Raw genomic sequence first — 19,026 nt, forward strand, 5'->3', positions numbered from 1 at the left:
CTATTATGGCTCAGAGGCAAGTGGAAGAGGTGGGGAGAAGCTACGATTATAAAAAAAATTAATTTTTTTACATAAAAAATATCTGTCACACTTCAAATTCGCTTTTTCTTATTCAGAAATTCTTTTTCTAGCATTCTTTAAGTCCTTAAAGTCCTTCTGTACCATTTAAAAATTACCAAATTTGCGGCGACGAAATTAAGTATTCCTATTTAATTAATATCTCATATTTTTTTTCTCATTTGCACTACTTTTAGCTTTAATTTGTATTTTGGTTCATTAAGCTTCGTCAATTTGTTCGTGAGTTATGATTTTTTAAGTAAAACGAGTCGTAACGTGTGTTTGTCAACATATAATTGTTGTAAAAAAATATTTAAATAAATGATTTCCAAATTTTCTTTACATTGATTTTTAGTCGAAGGTACAAAGATATTATAATAATTTTGGGGGAATTTTTCAAAGCTATTAACATTATAAAAAACACGTGGGACTTGAAAGTGCATGGTTGGAGGATTATTGGGGCGAAAAAAACGTTGGAGTGAATAGGGTTAAAGCGTTGACACAATTCTACATAAAATATATGTATATATATATACATATATATATATACGTGAAAAATTAAATAAAGTTAATAAAATTAGTAAATTGATTAATTATTTTGACAAAAGTATTCAGTAATTAATTTAATGTAACTAATTAACAGTTGAATTTAATTCAACTGTTTAATTTAACTAATTAATAGTAAAATTAAACATGTCTGCTTACCAAGTGTAATGCAGGTAGCTTTCTGATAATTTCTCAAATGCAAAATATTGGGCCTGGCTTGGCGCATTTCCGACGCCTGAAGCTCGAAGCTGGCCAATTCCGTCTCGGTGTCGTAGCGAACCCCTCTGTAGTGTTTTAGCACATCATTCGCCTCGTTCTTCCGGCCCCGCATGACCAGCCACGCCGGTGATTCCGGTACGAACGGGAAGGAGATCAAAAGCAAAGCGGGCGCCACGGAACAAAGTATCGCGATGACGTGCAAGTTATCGGTGAAGGCTGCAAACGTAATGTCACCGCTTATCATTTCAGGAAAGTTGTCGTGCGGTTGTGCCCTAGAACACTCGCGACTTGAGTTTTATCTATCGTTGCAGACACCGTCAAACCGTGTACAGTCAAGTTCTTCATAGTGACAGCTTTAATTATCTGTGTCATTACAATGTTCGACATTACGGATGTTTAGATGGAGAGCTACATTTCGCATGTTGTGGAAAATGGAACGAAAAAGCGAAGCGTTTAAGTTATACATAAATTTTACGAAATTTTTTTAGTTATTAATATAAATTATTTTATATTAGTTTTGTCAATTAATCATTGATGTAATGGGATATAATAATATACATTCGAGAATTTAATTATAATGTACAATCAATTAGAAAGATAATAATATTGTATGAATTTTATGTTTTCTTCAAATTTACTATTATTATTATTATACTTCCGAGATCCAGTCCTGACCTGAAATGGCATTCTTCTCTCTAACTGATTGCATACCATAACGGTTTTGTTTTGCTTATTATTATTAATTAATGTATTTCTGATTTCAATTGTAGGTTTTGTTGCGCGGTATCAAAGGCACGCGCGCCATGAAATTGATCAACGTTATATTTATAAAATCGAAACGTTTCTTTACCAGTAGCATATGCGAAGAGAATTCCGGCGGTAATCTGCAATTGGAAAATGGTGCCAAGCAAGCCCCTAATGCTCTGCTCGGCAATCTCAGACGCGAACATGGGAACAACGACGGATGCTGCGCCGCATGCTGCCCCCGCAATAAACCGCGCCAAGAAAATCCTTTCGATGGAAAAACTCGATTGTGTAACGTAAGTAGAAAATCAATGAAACCGTACAGTAAAATCGTTAAGGCTGGCTGGGAACGCCAATCGATGAATAAAACGTGATAGATAACGGACTAAATTTCGTTTACATAAATTATGTAGAACAACATGATTTCTTCTACTATATAATTGAACCATTGTGTAAATTGTAAACTAACGATAAAAGCGTTGAAAGTGAGATTTGGCTATGTATTATTATTCATTTTGGCGTAACGTGAAATGTAGAAAAAATTTCTCTTTACACGAAAGAAAAAATACGTTAACACTTCACACGAAGCATTTTTCAAATCCTTTCGTGTTTTTTTAAATACAATTCCAAACATGGAACACTACATTTTCATTATTATTGACATAAATAATAACATCGCGCGAGTCGCGAGCGAAATGCCGGAGGCCGTGCCGTCAGAATCCGAAGTGACTCTTCTTACCATATCTTACTTCGCGCGAATCCGATAATGTACCAGCACAGAAATAAGGGCACGGCCGTCGCCCAAATCGTTCTCTTCCGACCAAACCTATCCGCCAGCATTCCCGCCGGGATAGCGGTCGGAATCGCACCGAGAGGCACCAGGGAAGAAATCCAGGAGCCCTCCTGATCGCTGACAGGCAGGGTGTCGTTCGTGTTGTAAAGTGGCAAGGCGGATGACGTCCATGACAAATACGTGCCGATCGAGAACGCGGCGAGTGTCGCTAAGCGGTAACAGAAAGTAAATGTCAGACACACATTTTATCTCGCGAAATTCCTCTTGAGAGGAATATTCTATTTGATCTGTCTCGTGAAATATATTTTATCTTCGACAACGTTTTCTGTCTCGACAGAATTCTTCCGCCTCGCCCGTTACTCTTGATATTCTCCTGCTTGGAGATCCCACGGGCGCGCGCAGAGCGACGGGAACGCCAAGTTAAATTACAGCGAAGAGATGTCTATCAAAAGAGTTTTAACTACGGGAGGCGAACTTTCGATTAAATTGAGAAACACGATTAATGCGGCAATCGCGCGTAATAGTTCTTTTTTTTTTTTGAGCGGGGGTTTTTTTTTTCAAAACCGCTTCGTAACTCGCCGAAGGCTACGAAGATGAAGGCAGATTTACACGTTTTTATCGCCGTTCAAAATCCCCCCCAAGGGTATATTACGCGCTGGATTCACTGTTTTTTTTTTTTTTTTTTTTTTTTTTTTTTTTACTATATCGCGTCTATTAAATATTCATGTGTAAATGTGGCAGCCGCATCTGAATATCGCGACAAAGTTCGCGAGAGGATTAAGCGTATACCCACCCACAAAACTCACCCACAAGCACGCCCACGTATTGCGCGCATTTCGAAGTCGGTCGCTCGCGCGACGATCTCTCGTCGCTCTGTGCAATTAAAGTCATTGTGCATTCACGAGAAAACGCACGATCACTTTAGCCACTTAAAACACTTTGCAAAAACAAACGGTGCGGGACCTTTTTATCAACGCCGCCGCTACCGATATCGGTCGATTCGGTGTTGTAACCCCGGCGCTTACGTAAAGACCAAAGTCGAGGTTTTACGCCATCATCAGAAAGTAATCTGTGTAACTGTTATCGGATATTATTGCATCTCTCGCCTCGGTATTTTACGCGTCTCTCCAGACTTAGGCGGCATATAATTGTGCGCGGATAAAGTTCATCTGCCCGCTATTCAGGTTGCGTTTGTGCCGCTTTGAGCACGCCGTTTCATACACGTCGTCACATTCAACGCAACCGTTTCCGCTTTCACCACCGCGCTCGGTTGAGCTGAAACGCCGTAAGAGATGTTGTTCCTCGAATACACAAGTGTTACCATTAAATCCTTTCGAGAAATACTGAAACATGATATTTCGATTTCATTCCTGAAACACGACTGAATCGTATCTCTACAAACGGTATACAAACATAATTTCTGCTTGTCTAGAAGACAATCCATTTTAGTATTTGAACCTCAATATTTGAAATTCGAAGGTAGGAAAAGACATTTTAAAAAACGTGGCTATAAAATCTATTACACAAATTTATTAATGTAAATAGTAAAAATTTATTTATTCCTTAAGCCTTATGTGTTATTTGAAGGTAACGTCATATTTTATTGTGTTTTTACATCAGTATTAGATACTTCTTCCATCTCATGTAAGTGAAAAAAAGTTACTTGTGTTTTATTTACTTCTAATGTTGTTTTTTTAATTTGAGTTTCATGCCATCTTGTTAAATTAACGAAAAGGAAGATACCTCGTTTTTTGCTCTATGGGACAAAACGAGGCAAATGACATTTATTTATTCAAACTATAGTATTTAAAAAGAATTATTACAAAATTGATAACCCAATAATTGTTTTTCGTTCTTTATATAGTAATGAAAGCATTTATTTATATCATAAAATAGAAAAGTTGGAATTATTTATTACAAAATATTTATTTGTAAATATTAAGTACTCCATTCTGCCCCTATATTTTTAATAAAGGTATAAAGATATTGCGCCTGAATATATGAAAATCTATTGCATTTATTCATTTCATGCAGAAATGATTAAGAGAGAACAAAGAAGAGACAGGGGGACATATGCATGAAGACAACAATAGAGATTGCATTTTTCATCTGTATTTACGTAATATGATCAATAAGTGCAATCTACTAAACAATCTTGAAAACATGACATCATGCATTAACGCCTTTCGATCTAAAGATGATAGAAGAAGAATGCTTACGGAACGTGAAGTAATTTATCCGGTCGCAATCGCGACCGCGGAGTAAGCTTAACATTACAAAGAAAAAATAAAGTTAGGAAGATACTCGAATACGAATCAAGTCCGTTCCTCATCCGCGTTTCCGCGATAACAATCGTTGAACAAACTCGAGAAGCATTCGCGCAATACTTCCTCCAATCCCCGACACCAATATTTATTACGCGAGACTATACATTTGAATTATTTTTAAATACGAATTTTCTGGTACATCTTCTTCTAATTCTTCTTGCTCCTTGGCTGTCGCGAGTAATTATCTTTAACAAAAGCAATCAAGATCCGTTAAATAAATACACGAAATGTATGAGCTTACTTTATCTTTTCGCTTTGTGTCCTTTTCACTTTTCTCTCTTAATTGAAATGAATTTCTCGATCAAAATTTACAAAAATATATTCTGCTCCTATTTAGAAAGCTCAAATATACTTTATTATTCTTTATTATTCCGCGAGATTGCGAGATCCACTGACAAATTCGAAATTTAGGAAAAGAAATTGTGTACGGTATTAATGTTTGAAACATGACATTGCGCTTCTCGAAGACGAAAGCTTTTACGCCTCACGGGACACTTTCTACGGCGCCGACGTGATTATCACTTCGCTTCTGGCAGATTAGTTGCCAAGACTCTGAATCCATTGTGATCAGCGATGTAATGCACCTGCTGAAGAATCCCGTTGGGATCGATGTAACTGTAGGCACCCCTAGTGGTGCCGTCGAGCGACCTGGATTCGGTTTTGGCGCTCGAGTCCCCGGTGTAACTGTAATCGTATTGGCCCAGGGAGTCCTGGGTGTGATGCAGCGAGCTGTGAAGGAATCTATAAGGCACCACCGGAAGTACGTAGGGCGCGGGCAAGGCCAGCCGTTTCTGAATGCTGGCGAGCGGCATCACCCTCCCCGAATGCAAGCCATTCTGATAAGACGTCGTCCGTTCGTCGTCCTTGAGAAGCGTGTTCTCCATTAGTGACGTCGAGGGTGCTAACGACGAGGCGGCGATGGCGGTGGTGGGGCCCGAAGACGTGGGCAATACCTTCGAGAGGCTCGGATCCGGCTTGGGAACGTTGATTCTGTCTGCCTCCGATCTTGGCAACAAGAACGGATTGGTAGTACCCTAAAAAGAAGAAGCGGAGTAAAAGAAATTGCTTAATTTCTGTTTTAACATTGGACAGATTGGATATTTGGAATGTCAATTGGAATGTCGTTTTACATATTATTTTGCATTTACTTTGAATTATACAAAACAGAGTATGTACTATTATACATATACATATGTATATGTCGCAGGAATTTCACGTAATTCATTTTTTTTGCAAAATTCTTAGAGAATCCACAAAAACCGGGGTATTATGGAATAAAAATTAATAATATAAATATAAATATAATGTATAATTATAAATTAATAAAAATTTTAACTCATAATTTCACTGACAGAATCTAAGATTTTGCAAAATCACTAGTATAAGATTGTGTTATTTATTTTTATTTATTCCACAATGTCCCAGCAAAAAAGCGAATTATAAATCTTTGCGACACACACGCAACTTCTATCTTTAGTAATCAGTAAAATTGTGGCGTTAAAGGTGTGGAAAATTATAGTATATATTTCTTACTATTTATTTTATATTTTTATAATGGAAATATTTTATAGGGTAATATTATTTTTATCGAAAAACGCTCTCTCTTATATATTAAGCAAAAAATTCCAAGGCAATCGCGCGGTGCTATGAATTTCTCGTACGTTTCAAAAGAAACGCGTGAATTTTTCCTTTTTACCGCCGCGTTCCTCTCATTCGAGCAAACTTCGATTGAAATGTCCGCGCGCGACTTGCACATACCTCTATTTCTCGCGTCTTCAAATTCAGCTCGGCCTTGCTGGCGCCGTCCGGCTGGATTTGGGCGAAGCTAAAGTACGACGGCACGATCTTGTACGACAAAAGATTCTGATCCTGCCAATTGGCCTGATGCGACTTTTGCAACTCCTCGAGATGATTCCTCTTCGCCGCGGCCACTTCCGGCGTGTCGTGTATAGTTTGCTGCTCATCCTTGGGTGGCTGCGGCAGATTGCTCGCGCTGACTCTAAATCCATTCTTATCGTCCGCCGTATACGAGACCGTTTGCAAAATTCCATTTGCGTCGATGTAGGAATATCCTGAGAGGGCATAAATAGAAATGATAATACCCCTCGACGGAACGCCATTGTGTCATCTAGGGAACGCTTATTCGCGCGTGGAAAGATATATTTACAATTGTCGCATCTGTTACTATTGATGTACGTTAGTCGCCGTAATTATTGCTGCTATTGATTAATATTTAAAATGACAATAATTATAGATAGCACTTGCGCTCTTTTGATAATTACGTATATAGTCATATAATTTTGCGCACGTTTCATTACGCGTATCGTGAGTCATCACATTGCAATCGAGAGAGAGAAGCGCGGCTCTAACATGCAACCGCGCATTGTCATCCGAGGAAATTTGCAGGGACGAGCATGCGGCGTATGGGCGTCTTTCTTACGTCATGCCGGCGAGCATTAGCGAAAGATTCACTCGCAGGACGTAGGCCGGTAATGCACCTCTTGTAACACACTTCGGAAAAGAATGCATTCCATTTATGCACTTGCGGCACGCGCATTAGATCACGAATCGTGACAAGCGCGCGCGCGCGCGCGCGTTGCAGTCCGTTGCAGATAAATTTCGCTTTACATTTACATACATAAGGTGTCCCAGCTCTGCGTGACTGGCCTTTATCTGAGCTCTCTTACTGAAACGTCAAAATGTGTAAAAAATAAAGAAAAAGAACTTACCACCCTGCGTGACACCGTTCAAGGTAGTTTCCGCTTTGGCGTGGTGCGGCCCCGTGAAGGAATATTGATAAGATCCCGATCCGTCTTGTATGTGGTACTGCCTTAACGGCGAAAGGGCCGGTATCGGGCTCAGCCAAACATTGGCGATCGGCGAAGCGATGGATCGTCCGATGACGAGGCTGCACAAAATTGTCTACGGGCAGAGAAATATGAAAAATATCAACTATAATTAATATTATCGAATTATTATCGGCGTGTGTTAAGCAGCTTTAATCGAAAATACGATATAAGCCCGCGAAAAATTGTCATTAGTTAAAGCAATTGATACGCGAATTGAAAGACTCTGTAAATTTTTATATCGATTTGCGATGAGATACGTCCCGTAATTACTAATAAAATTCTTTTATTTAATTATTATCATTTTAATATTTTTAAATTATATTGTAATATACGTAAATAAAATTGTACCAAAATCCATCCGTTGCAGTTGTGAATTTTAATTTGCCAGTACCGAATAATTCGGCTCAAAACAATGTCGCATAAATTATCAAATTATACTGCGATGGAAATTATATTAAAGATTCTCCGTATAGCTCGAATTAATACTGTAATATGCAACATCAATTTGTTAGGGCGCTTATTCTAAACAGCTATATATTTGTCTTAAGTGTTCCATTCCCTAAATGAGACACCGTCTCATCACAGCTATGTTTATTAACCAATTAATTAAATGGCAGTGCATCAGCTGCAACAGCTATACGCAGGCGTGAGGATACGACTCTGTCATTACATGGCAGACATAATTTTCTACACTAGGGATATTGTTGTTTAGACACACGCGACAACATTAGTCGTGATTGCGCGGATACGAAGAAAAATGCGCCTCGTCTGGAGTGGCATATACGTATATACCATAACGTTCATCGATTGTGGAATTTCAGCGCGATTACGCGAAACGGCTTACCGGCACAATTCCGAGCTGCATTTATTATGATGTTTTTTTTCCGCGGAACAAAACCACATTCCTCGAGTCGCAAACGACGAATCCAGGACTTCGACCGCCAATGAGCGCAACCGCAACTATATCGCAGCAGTTCGGTCAAATCGATAGAATTATTATCGAGGGATATTAAGTTAACCGTTGCTCGCAATGAAATGGTATTATAGAAGCAGTTATTGACACAATATTTAATATAGATTCAAAATACGCTCAGGTAATAAAATAATAATCGTAAAATCAAAATGTAGTCGCCAACGTTGCGGGTGTGTATCTCTCCTGGGAAGATTTACGCGGTACACGGTAAATATCGCGGTACATGATGGTATAAATTGAATTGTAAAACTTTTGTTTCGTCTCGGTCCTCGTTTGTCAAACGCGGGGGTAAAATGCCAAAAGTTTATTCCTCTATCTATACCACAAAGGTGGACGATGGAATTGAATTAGAGACACACACAAGAGCAAGATGCTGCAAACTACCTTGAGACTAATTACAAATTGGTCACACATCAGGGGATACGAGTAAGAAAAACCCTATGCGGTACACGAAGATGCTAAAAATAAATTATATTATACTCAATCGCCATTAGTCGCGTTTAATTATTTGGTGCGAGCTCAAAGATTCGGCGCGGCAACTCAAGCTGTCGAAACTAGGATTCACTCACGAGTATCATGATCGTCCTCGGTTGGATCAGGCCGCCGGTTTGAACCGTCGCTCGATCGTGGCTAGCGGGTCGGGGCCCCTCGATCGCGGGCTTTTCTTTTTCGCTCGCCTAGGATAATCCCGGTGCGAGAGTCGGCTAACGGGTGTGAGAGTGCAAGCTCTCGGTCGCATCCTCTCTTATATAGGATCCCCGTGGACCTGCCGCGCGCGCTTACGGTGATTCCCCACCCAAGCGCCGCGCGCGACGGGGCCTTAGCGGGGCCCTATACGGGGCTCACGGGATCGCGCTCCTCGCGGAGTGCCCCAAGTGCCTGTTCGTTTGCCCACGATCGCAAATCACCCCGCGCTCGATTTCCACGCCGATAAATCAACGTTTATTGGTCTCGAGTACGAGCCGTCGATCTTACGCGCATTCCGGGCACCGAACGCGTCTTACACAGGCTAAGGGATCCGCGCCCCATGTATAATAATGATGCGTGTATACGCAAAAGGCGCGAGCGTAATAATGGCGACGCGGCCGTAACGAAAGGTAATTCACGCAGACTGGATTTCAAGTCGATCTCCTCGCAGCGGGTATATTGAGTGGGCTTTATTCATCGGCTGTCGATATATCACTTAAGTAGATATATAAATTATTTTTATACACAAAATCGACTTACAATTTATACGGATATCCGTTTTTATCTGAGAATTTTTTGAAATTCATTTTTTTATCAGTTTTATAAGTTAATTTCTTAAGTTATGCATAAAATTACAATTAATACCACCTAAGTATGTTAACAATTATACCACGAGAGTCCGTCCCACCACTTTTAATGGCACACATCAAGAAACTCTATACTTCAGACAATTTGGTGTTCTACATACTTGGTTTGCGAATTTTATAATCTAACCGTATTTCATCGATTTTACAGGTCGAAACGTTTGTTCACATTATTTATTTAAATTTATATTATTAGCACGTACACCTTGCTTTTGGTTCGTTAACTCTCTTTTACACATCCGTTGTTTTTAATTTTTTATAACAAAGGCATCACACACACACAGGAAATTAATATGCAGAGATTTTCTTGCGTAAATAAATTATCTGTTTATTGATAATATTGATAGTATTGTCTTCACGAAGCGATTTATTCGACTAAACAGGTTTTCCAAACGTTATTTAGGAATAACGTTTTGCTAAAACGGCTGTTTGATTGCTGCTGATAAATGCGTTAAATCCGCTTAATAGTTTGTTTTATCGTTGTTAATAATACCTCGTCACTTGTGTTATCGAAGATGTACGCATAATTAATGCGGCCCCACACGCGCGCGTAATTTCTCCATTACCTTCAAATTGCATTATTGCTAGTTACGACGCATTCATCAACAATGATCGTAATAAGCTGCATCATAAATGCCAAAACGACAAACGCGTCATTACGAGCTGCATATATAATGACATTGGAGGGTAGACGGCGGATGGGAAAAACAGTTTCGCACATGCCAATGCAAATACATGCCCGTTGCACAATGTTACAAGACGTAAACGGAGCCGAGATAAATCTCTCCCGAGACAAGCAGGTCGTTCTCGCTTCACACAAATCGAATTATCATATTATTCAAATCTAACAATAAGTGATTTGCTCCGTCTCGAGGATGAATAATATTTAATCGATAATCGAAACCCCATTAATGCACCGTGTTTCTGAAAAAATTATTCTTTTGTTCGCAAAGAAACCGACAAATAACATAATTCATTGATTTATCCGCCTGTATCTCAACTTTATCGCAGTAGGAAGACGGATTCGGAAAATACGAATGGCGCTGTCGGAATTTTATAAATTCGACAATTAACAGTAGCCTATAGTTTCCATCAATGTCTTCAATTCGATCCTGCTTCGGTTTAATGTACTGTTTCCACTGGTTTCCCCAAAGCTTGTGGATCGAAGGCGGAGCGCAATCACACTTCAATCACATTTCCATCGACTTAAATTTGGTTCTACGCCACACTAAGTGCGAATTAACGACTTCGACCAGTAACAATTTAGTGCGATTAGCATCAAGCAAAGAGCCTGTTCGCACGAGGCGTTTCTGCCCAGGTAGGACAAAAAGGCAAAATGATCGTAAAATGCGCAAAAATCGTCATTTTGCCATCATTTTGACATAATTTTGACTTTATTGTGACTTGCTGTTCTACCTGCGAGTGTCGCGCGGCAATCGCGCGGCAGAAACGCCTCGCGAACAGGCTCTGCCTTCGGCAACGTAGGGCAAGATTACGCGCGTCAAGAGATCGGAACAGCATCCGCTTGATCCTCGAAAAATCGCGTCGGCGCGGCGGCGCGAACCTCGAGTAATAGAAACGAAAATAAAATTAAAAAAAATAGAAACCAACGCGCGAAATGCAATTAGCGAGCGGCGAAAATGAAACGATATACCGGCGCGCGGCGCGGCGAAAGGTCCGCGTCCTTTTAGGGAAGGTCCGGGACGGCCGCGGGGCCTCCGGCGTCCCTACGCGCCGCCGATCGCATAAATAATACCCGCCGGTGGATTTACGGCCGGCTCGCTTAATCCGACGATGTAAGGGAACGATACAAGCGTAATGAGTTCATCAATTTCGACGGAATTACTCACGTGCCCGGTCGCGCAACAAGTCGCCGCCGACGGGGGAGGACTCTCTTTCTCTCTCTCTCTCTCTCTCTCTCTCTCTCTCTCTCTCTCTCTCTCTCTCTCTCTCTCTCTCTCTCTCTCTCTCTCTTTCTCTCTCTCTCTCTCTCTCACTGCGACATGCGGACACGTGGGCGATGCTGCGTTGGTTTTGACATTGGCACTAAACGGGCTCTCTCTCTCTCTCTCTCTCTCCCCTCTCTCTCTTTACTTTAATTCTTTTTCTCTCTCTTTCTCTTTCGTCCTGCATTAAATGACTCGTAGAGCCGACTATCTAACCGCGCGGCACCAACGCGATGCAATGCGATGCCGCTGAGAAATGCAACGAGAAGGCACCGCGTGTACACGGCGGTGATCCTAAATCAACCCCCTCGTGGAACAAAAACAATGGCAACTATCAATTCCTTTGGTATGCAGTGAGAGGAAGAGAGGCATCCAATACTAATGCAAAATTGACTCTGAAATATCAAATATTGATACGAAAAATTGTTGGTATAGTTTCAAATTCTCTCTCAGAAGTTTCTCATGAATAACTATAAATTTCCTAAATATTTGACAAAATACTACTGTGTACATCATTAGAAAAACTTAACCAGTTTCTTTTAATTAATTGTTATTTTCAGATTCTTTATAAATTTTATTTATGAAAATCTCAGAGAAAATGTATTAAAAAGTATAATATCTATCAAAATATCAAAAGTAATATATTAATTATCATCATTATGTAATTATATCATATTTAATAATTATCATATACATTGCCATATATAATAATAATTTATCATAAAATTTATAAAATTTATATTTATTTACTAATTAAAAATCATAATATACGTTGTTATATATATGTATAATAATTTCTTCCTCTTGTAGCTTCTGGGATAGCTTCTGTTCTTCTGTTTGAAGAGCTTTCGCATCGCGACCGCGGCTCTCACGGTTTCAGAATTCACGTCCACGTATTATACTGCAGTCCGATTGCACGGAGCTGAAAACGTTTTCGCTGCCGGCGTGAGTTTCCCACCGTATACCGTCGAGGAGGATTCCAATGCACGCACGAGGCAACTAATCCGCGTCGCCCTAAACGCAGCTGGAGTTCTCGCAGTCTAATTATCGTGGGTTTTATTTCTATACTCCGAGGAGAGAGCGAACGTCCGATACTGCGAACTCTCTCTCTTTCTCCGGTATGGTTGCGCGCGACGTCATTATTACGGCGGCTCGTATTCCGCTCGTAAAACTCTCCTCCCGGAATAACACATCGAAGATCGTCCGCCTGTAACGCATCACACCCCAGACCCTTCTTCCAGCCTGTTGCTGATGGCGAGACGCGGTAATAGAATATATGGGACTCTCGGAACGGCGCCTGCCGATGCGTCGCCGATTCGGCCAACAGGTCGCACTGACGGCATCGTAAAGAAAAATCTGCAACTCGAAATCGCGCTGCGGCCTCGTAAAAGCGTCGCGTAAATAACGCCTCGTGACGTAATAAGGTACAACAATCGACCGGTTTGTTACCAATTGCAAACTGTATGTATTCGTGAAACGATGGAAATAGAGTTGCGAAGTCACCTCACCTGCTGCGAAATGAAGTCGCTGGCAGCTTTGCGTTGGGCATAGGAACACAGTTTTTACTATGTATATTTTATCAGATACTGTAGTAGAATGATCGCCCATTTCATAAAAAGATACAAAGGCAATCACATTCAAAATTAGAAAAATTGTTTTTAAATATAAATTACACAAAATTTCCATATCTTAAATAAAATACGTAACTCTTTGTTTTATTATTATCTTTATTAGCTTTCTATCATGCATTTATACTCGTTTTCTCACAATATTTTAATACTTCATCGTCGATTTTGAAGCAGCAATGCTATTATAATTTTCACGAATGATTTTGAAACAGAGATTCTGCGTCTGACGGTCGATATCCGAGCGTTAATTATGTCTATAAGGTAACGGATGAGCTTTAAGTACACAGCTTTGTGTATACAAATTATCCAACCAACTACTAAATATCCGCGATATCCGCTGAACATTACGTTCGCGGCAGTTACGTTTTGCCCATTGTTCACGAGCAAATTACCCTTCTCGCCGCGTTTACGTTTTCCTCTCTGGTGGTGCGGCATTTCTCACATATTGATAGAGTCGTTTTTTTTTTCAACCTCGCCTGAGATTGGTGTAAGGAGAATCCGATATCCTCCGCACCTCATCTTCTTTGTCGCACGATTTTGATACGGCGACATGCGACATGCCACAGCCGATGCGACCGTATATCTTTACACGCGTAATGTTATTCCCGCATTCGCAGGCGCAGGATACGTCTACGGAACATTCGGCTTCGCCTTTTACGGTGGGACAAATTTTTCTTGCGTACCCACCTCGGAGATCGTTGACCCTCCCCCCTCGTGCTTAACAAGAATTTTTTGCTGAATTTTCTCGCAATAAGAATAATAACAAAAATAGCAATATATATAGTATAATATATGTAATAATATAATATAATAATAATAATAATAATTTTGCTAAAGTTTGAATGATATGAGATATACATACAGATATATTGTGGATAAACTCACCTCAAGAGCTGAGGAATCAGCAATATTACAAGCAGTATACTCTTGCACAGCCCAGAATTTTAATATAATTAAAATACTAATAAACCGATAATATAATGATAATAATTCGTATATTCGGATATGTGACTTAATATTAAGAGTATACAAAGATGATTATACAAGTTAATATGTAAGTATTACATAAGTGCACAGAGAGATGTATAAAATTATAGAATAAGTAGATAATAATATATATCTAATTCGCAATTAAAGAAAATATTAACAAATACACGGAGAAAATTTTTTGTTATATTTTACCCTTAAATTTACTACAAACTTGGGACAACTTGGCAACCAAATTTTTTGAAATATACAAAAGACATTTTACAAACAAACGTGATAAAAATTACCAGGCAGATTGGTAAAATTTGAAAAATTATTGAAATTTTTTAGATATATTTTAGTAAAATTGATCAAACAAATTTTATATTTTAATGTAATATTATTATGGTAGATATTGATCAGAATAGCTCGCATAAAGTTCTTGGATACATGATGTTGTCCCACAACTACCATGATTTCAGGGTAAATTCTAAGAGAAAATTCTCTCCGTGTATAATATATAAAATAAGTAAAGTAGCTTATGTGAATACAATTCATAAGAATGCAAAAAAGACAAAAAATAAATAAAATAACCGTTTGTTTCAGATGGATGGGGAAAAAAATGCTCGTCGATGGACAAGTTTTGGCGTCAAATTTCTTCCGCTTCCAGGTATAAATACACATCAACGCAATATAGCATTTGTTATCTTCTTTTTTGCAGCTTGTAACAAAGCCTGACATAAAGAATTTTGCTGGACTTCGTAAAAATTCTCTCGGTATAACTGTTTCTGGTGCGCCGTCATTTTTTACTAATTCATAAATTTCACGAGTTTATTAACTAAATTCGGATATTTTCTAGATGGGTTCCGTGCATGCACCGCTGCACGCTGTACGCGCGGCAAGAAAGCAACGCCAGTTTTGATCCAAGCGAGAGACGCACATCGCGCCAGCGACATCAAATACAAATAGGTCCGACGTTTCGCCGCGCGCGGCACACATCCCCCTGTCGCATCCCTCTTCGCGTCAGTAAAAGCTGTCTCGCGCTGGCAGGAACGACCTGATTTACGAGCACGGCCCGTAAAATCTTCCCCGAAGATCAGTCGGCTTGAATAACTCGCGATATCTCCCCGCATTCGTGTGCATCGCGCCGTTGAAGATACCCGATTTTGGGAACTAAATAATTCCGTTGAACACACCGATGACGTAGCTCGTGAATTGTTCTGACACACGGGATATTTATGTACGCGCGTATGCGTGCGACAATGCGATTTCTCAATAAATACGGTAGCGCTTCGTTATCGGCGCGCGAGAACGCGAACGCACGCCTATAAATACAAAGCGCGAGCACGTAGAACCTTAAAAGAGCGAAAAGCGAAATCAAATTAGTAGAGAGGCTCCCGGCATAAATCGACGCGCGCGCGCGATCATTTTTTTGCGTCGCAAAATTCGCGCGGGCAATTATAAAAGGGGCGATAAATAATATGCTAATTAGCGCGGGCGCGTTTATACACGGCGATAAACACAGGGGCGCGCGCGGATCCTAGCGTGGCACGGACGCGAACGTGAATCACGATCGTTGGCCGCGAGCGTGTACTACAAGGAGGAACTAACGTCCGATCGAAGATTACGGGGACTAACTAACGATTCCATTTGCTGATTGCCCGGTCACTCCGGCTACTCCGGGCCGCTTTTATCGGCTTGGCCTCCCACGAGAGGAGAGGCTTTAACGCGCGCGCACGTATTATACCGATAAGCGTTGCAAGGTTGCGCGTGCTAGCCCCGCGCGGCGGAGAACGAGCGCGATCAATTAAGATCGATCGATACTTAAATATTCCGTCGTAATGCGTGAAACTATCCCCGATATCTCGCTTAATATCCCACGTCGGCGTTGCAAATATTATAGTTATCTCGTTAGCGTTAGATACTCATCGTTGCCATTTGTCATTGAGGAGAACGGTCTTTAAAGGTATACAGAAGCACAAATGCGGGATGTGTGAAGTCCAGAGTGAGAATTTGCGTTTATATATGTATAAGACTCTATTTCTTTTCAATTTTATATTAATTAATTACAATGATATATTAATTTAACGACGACTATAAGTATTTGTATCTTCTTTTGATTAACTTTTCTACTCCCATGCTGATTTCCGAGACATAAAAGCTCTCAATGTAGGGCTCGTCTCGAGTAAAAATAAGTTATATTTTTTTAAAATTGTATATATTATACATTTATTTTTCTTAAATAAAAACTTGTAACATAAAAATTAATTTGGAAAATTCACAAAATTTATGAAAATCTTCTGGCAAAATTATTCTTAAAAAATCATTTGTGGGGCAAAAGCTCGGCCCGCTTGGGAGTCGAAAGGTTAAAAAAAACTCCCTTCTTTTAATTATTATTACTGATATCAATATTAACTATGTTTTCTTTCAAAAACGTGTTTGTAGCAGAGTTTACTCATTTCTTGTGGTATAAGCAAAAAATTGTGTTGCCGCGAAACAATCATCTTCGCGGAATCGACGTAAAATATGTTAACGCTCACCGTGGAAATCGCGACTTGAAGTATATAATTACTGTCCAGAGCAGATAACCGACGAGATTCCGACGTGAAATTTTCCTACCGTAGATAAGGAAAAGTAGATCACACATAGATCGTGACGTGAGATTGTCTGCGGAAGGCGCACGTAAGATTAATTTTCTCATATAACCGGCATCGTACGTAGGCTTGACTCGCAGAAATTGCAGCGTGTGCAGAAGCGTTTTTTCTTTTCGTCCCGTTATCACGATTTTTTCATGCTAATAAAAAAACGCACGCGGATGATAGCACGCAGAATTCGCCGAGCAACACGAGTCGACTTTAATTAATTATGCATATAATATACACCTTATTTGATAAAATTAAAAAACTTATAAGTAAGTTTCCTTGTTGAAATTTCACTGATTTCTTTTCAATCGTTTTAACATGATGCAATCGTAGCAGCGCGTTAGAACTCGTGTTTAAGATATTTTTTCTGAATTTTATGTTAATTAATTATAATAATATATTAATTTAAAATTTGTATAATATATTAATTTGTATAAATGGTACACAGAGAGAATTTTCTCTTAGAATTTACCCTGAAAATCACAGTAGTTGTGGGACAACGTGTATTATGAACATTTTATGCCAGCTAAAATACTAATATCTATTACAATAAAATATAAAATATGTTTGATTAATTTCACTAAAATATATAGAGGAAAGTCCCCTATTATGAGATAGGCTCTTAATATGCGATAGCGAGGTTTCTGCTAAACTAATAGGTTCTATCTGTTTGTTCCATCATGAACTTATTGCCCTTAGAGTAAAACCTATTTAGTGGAAAATTCATTATTCGATCGTGCGTGTACTTGCCTACAGTTTTTAATTATATGCACATAAACTTTCGGCAATCACGCAAAATAGATACGGTATATATCTCATAATAAGTGACTTTCCTCTAGTAAAATTTCAATAATTTTTCAAAAATTACGTTGTTTGTAAAATTTTACATATTTCAAAAATTCCCATCATTTATATACCGATAATATTTCATTGGTTGCCAAGTTGTCTCAAGTTTTTAGTGAATTTAACGTAGTGAATTTACGGTAAAATATAACAAAAAAAGTATCTCCGTGTACAAGTTGTGTTTATCTTTCGAAGAACTTCTTTTTTTTTAATTAATGTTGTAATTAATGTTATATACTATATCAGTATTAACTACGTTTTCTCTTAAGAGCGTTTCTGGCAACCTACTCATTGATTGGAATTTCTCGACACGCTTATGTCCAGCCACCTCGAACCTCGAGAGAGGAGAGGGATGCACGTTTACGCGCGGGCTCTATACTATTTCGGGTGAACGCACGCGGAAATGCAATCTCGGGCGTAAACATCTCGCGTGACGCGAAACAATCGAGGTACCTGGCCTGTATATATACGTATATACGCGCGGGCCGAACGTCTCGGAAATCATTATCCGAGACACTTTATCGGGCGCGGGCCATCCGCGCGCGGGCGCGAGGTAACGTATGCGCGGCTTTTATCGGCGCGAATGTGTGTGCCTACGTATACGCTACGTGCTGGGACGTTTCTATTATCGCGAGTGTGAATCGTCGTGCCTTCCCACCTTCGTCCGTTCGTCCGTTCGTGCGTTTCACCGCGACCTCCGCCATCGCGATCGCGGAGCCTCGCGCCGCGTCGGACGAAAGACGATTTTCCCGGGAGATGGATCCCGATATCGCGCCCCGGCCGTGAGTTTTAACCCTTAAGCGCGCAGCTTTGCATATATGCAAAACGACTTTTCGATACTCCGTGTAATATCTCTTATGATGGTCGAACTGAAAACGCGCGGCCTTGCACGTGTGTGAAGGGCCTCATCCTCTATTGGTCCTTCTGACCAATCTTCTAGATGGGAGGCTCCCCCCTCTTCAAATTAATAAAGAAAAATTGCTTTAAATATTTTTTTTAGGATTCCGTATAAGCAGTCATTATTTATTTAAAAATACTGCTCAAAATGCTACGAAAAAGTGCACATTTAAAAGTAAATGAATACGCGACTCTCGAATTTTGATGCGAAGAACGGAACCGATTAGAACGATCACTTATACATATAGGAAAGCCGGATTTCCAT

The 19,026-nt window shown here is 39.7% G+C and overlaps 3 protein-coding genes across 4 annotated transcripts in view; 1 reads left to right on the forward strand and 2 right to left on the reverse strand.

The window, feature by feature from the left end:
* The window catches only part of LOC143903415 (trehalose transporter 1-like protein), a 4,621-nt gene extending 2,180 nt beyond the window's left edge, over nucleotides 1–2,441 (reverse strand). The window contains exons 1-2 of the mRNA XM_077416975.1: nucleotides 2,306–2,441; nucleotides 763–1,038 (exon numbers count right to left, since the gene is read on the reverse strand). Coding sequence (XP_077273101.1) covers nucleotides 763–934 — 172 coding nt within the window. The 5' untranslated portion in view covers nucleotides 935–1,038; nucleotides 2,306–2,441. The remainder of the gene's footprint in view (nucleotides 1–762; nucleotides 1,039–2,305) is intronic.
* Nucleotides 1,243–15,397, forward strand: LOC143903416 (uncharacterized). 2 transcript variants are annotated; one of them, XM_077416976.1, is made up of 4 exons: nucleotides 1,243–1,862; nucleotides 14,986–15,049; nucleotides 15,101–15,170; nucleotides 15,239–15,397. In XM_077416976.1, exons 1-4 carry the CDS (start codon nucleotides 1,720–1,722, stop codon nucleotides 15,346–15,348), a joined length of 387 nt encoding a protein of 128 aa, XP_077273102.1. In that variant the 5' UTR covers nucleotides 1,243–1,719; the 3' UTR covers nucleotides 15,349–15,397. The 2 variants fall into 2 exon arrangements, with proteins under 2 accessions (XP_077273102.1, XP_077273103.1); XM_077416977.1 differs by lacking the exon at nucleotides 15,101–15,170.
* On the reverse strand, nucleotides 4,281–9,227 carry Cpr16 (cuticular protein 16). The gene is made up of 4 exons (XM_077416974.1): nucleotides 9,078–9,227; nucleotides 7,416–7,608; nucleotides 6,445–6,758; nucleotides 4,281–5,720 (listed from the first exon to the last, which is right to left on the reverse strand). The coding sequence occupies exons 1-4, from the start codon at nucleotides 9,084–9,086 to the stop codon at nucleotides 5,205–5,207; spliced, it is 1,032 nt and encodes a 343-aa protein (XP_077273100.1). The 5' UTR covers nucleotides 9,087–9,227; the 3' UTR covers nucleotides 4,281–5,204.
* Nucleotides 15,398–19,026: the final 3,629 nt, after the last annotated feature.

The sequence above is a fragment of the Temnothorax americanus genome, unplaced genomic scaffold (assembly GCF_048541705.1).
Source record: "Temnothorax americanus isolate GAGA-0224 unplaced genomic scaffold, ASM4854170v1 Scaffold47, whole genome shotgun sequence".
NCBI lineage: Eukaryota > Metazoa > Arthropoda > Insecta > Hymenoptera > Formicidae > Temnothorax > Temnothorax americanus.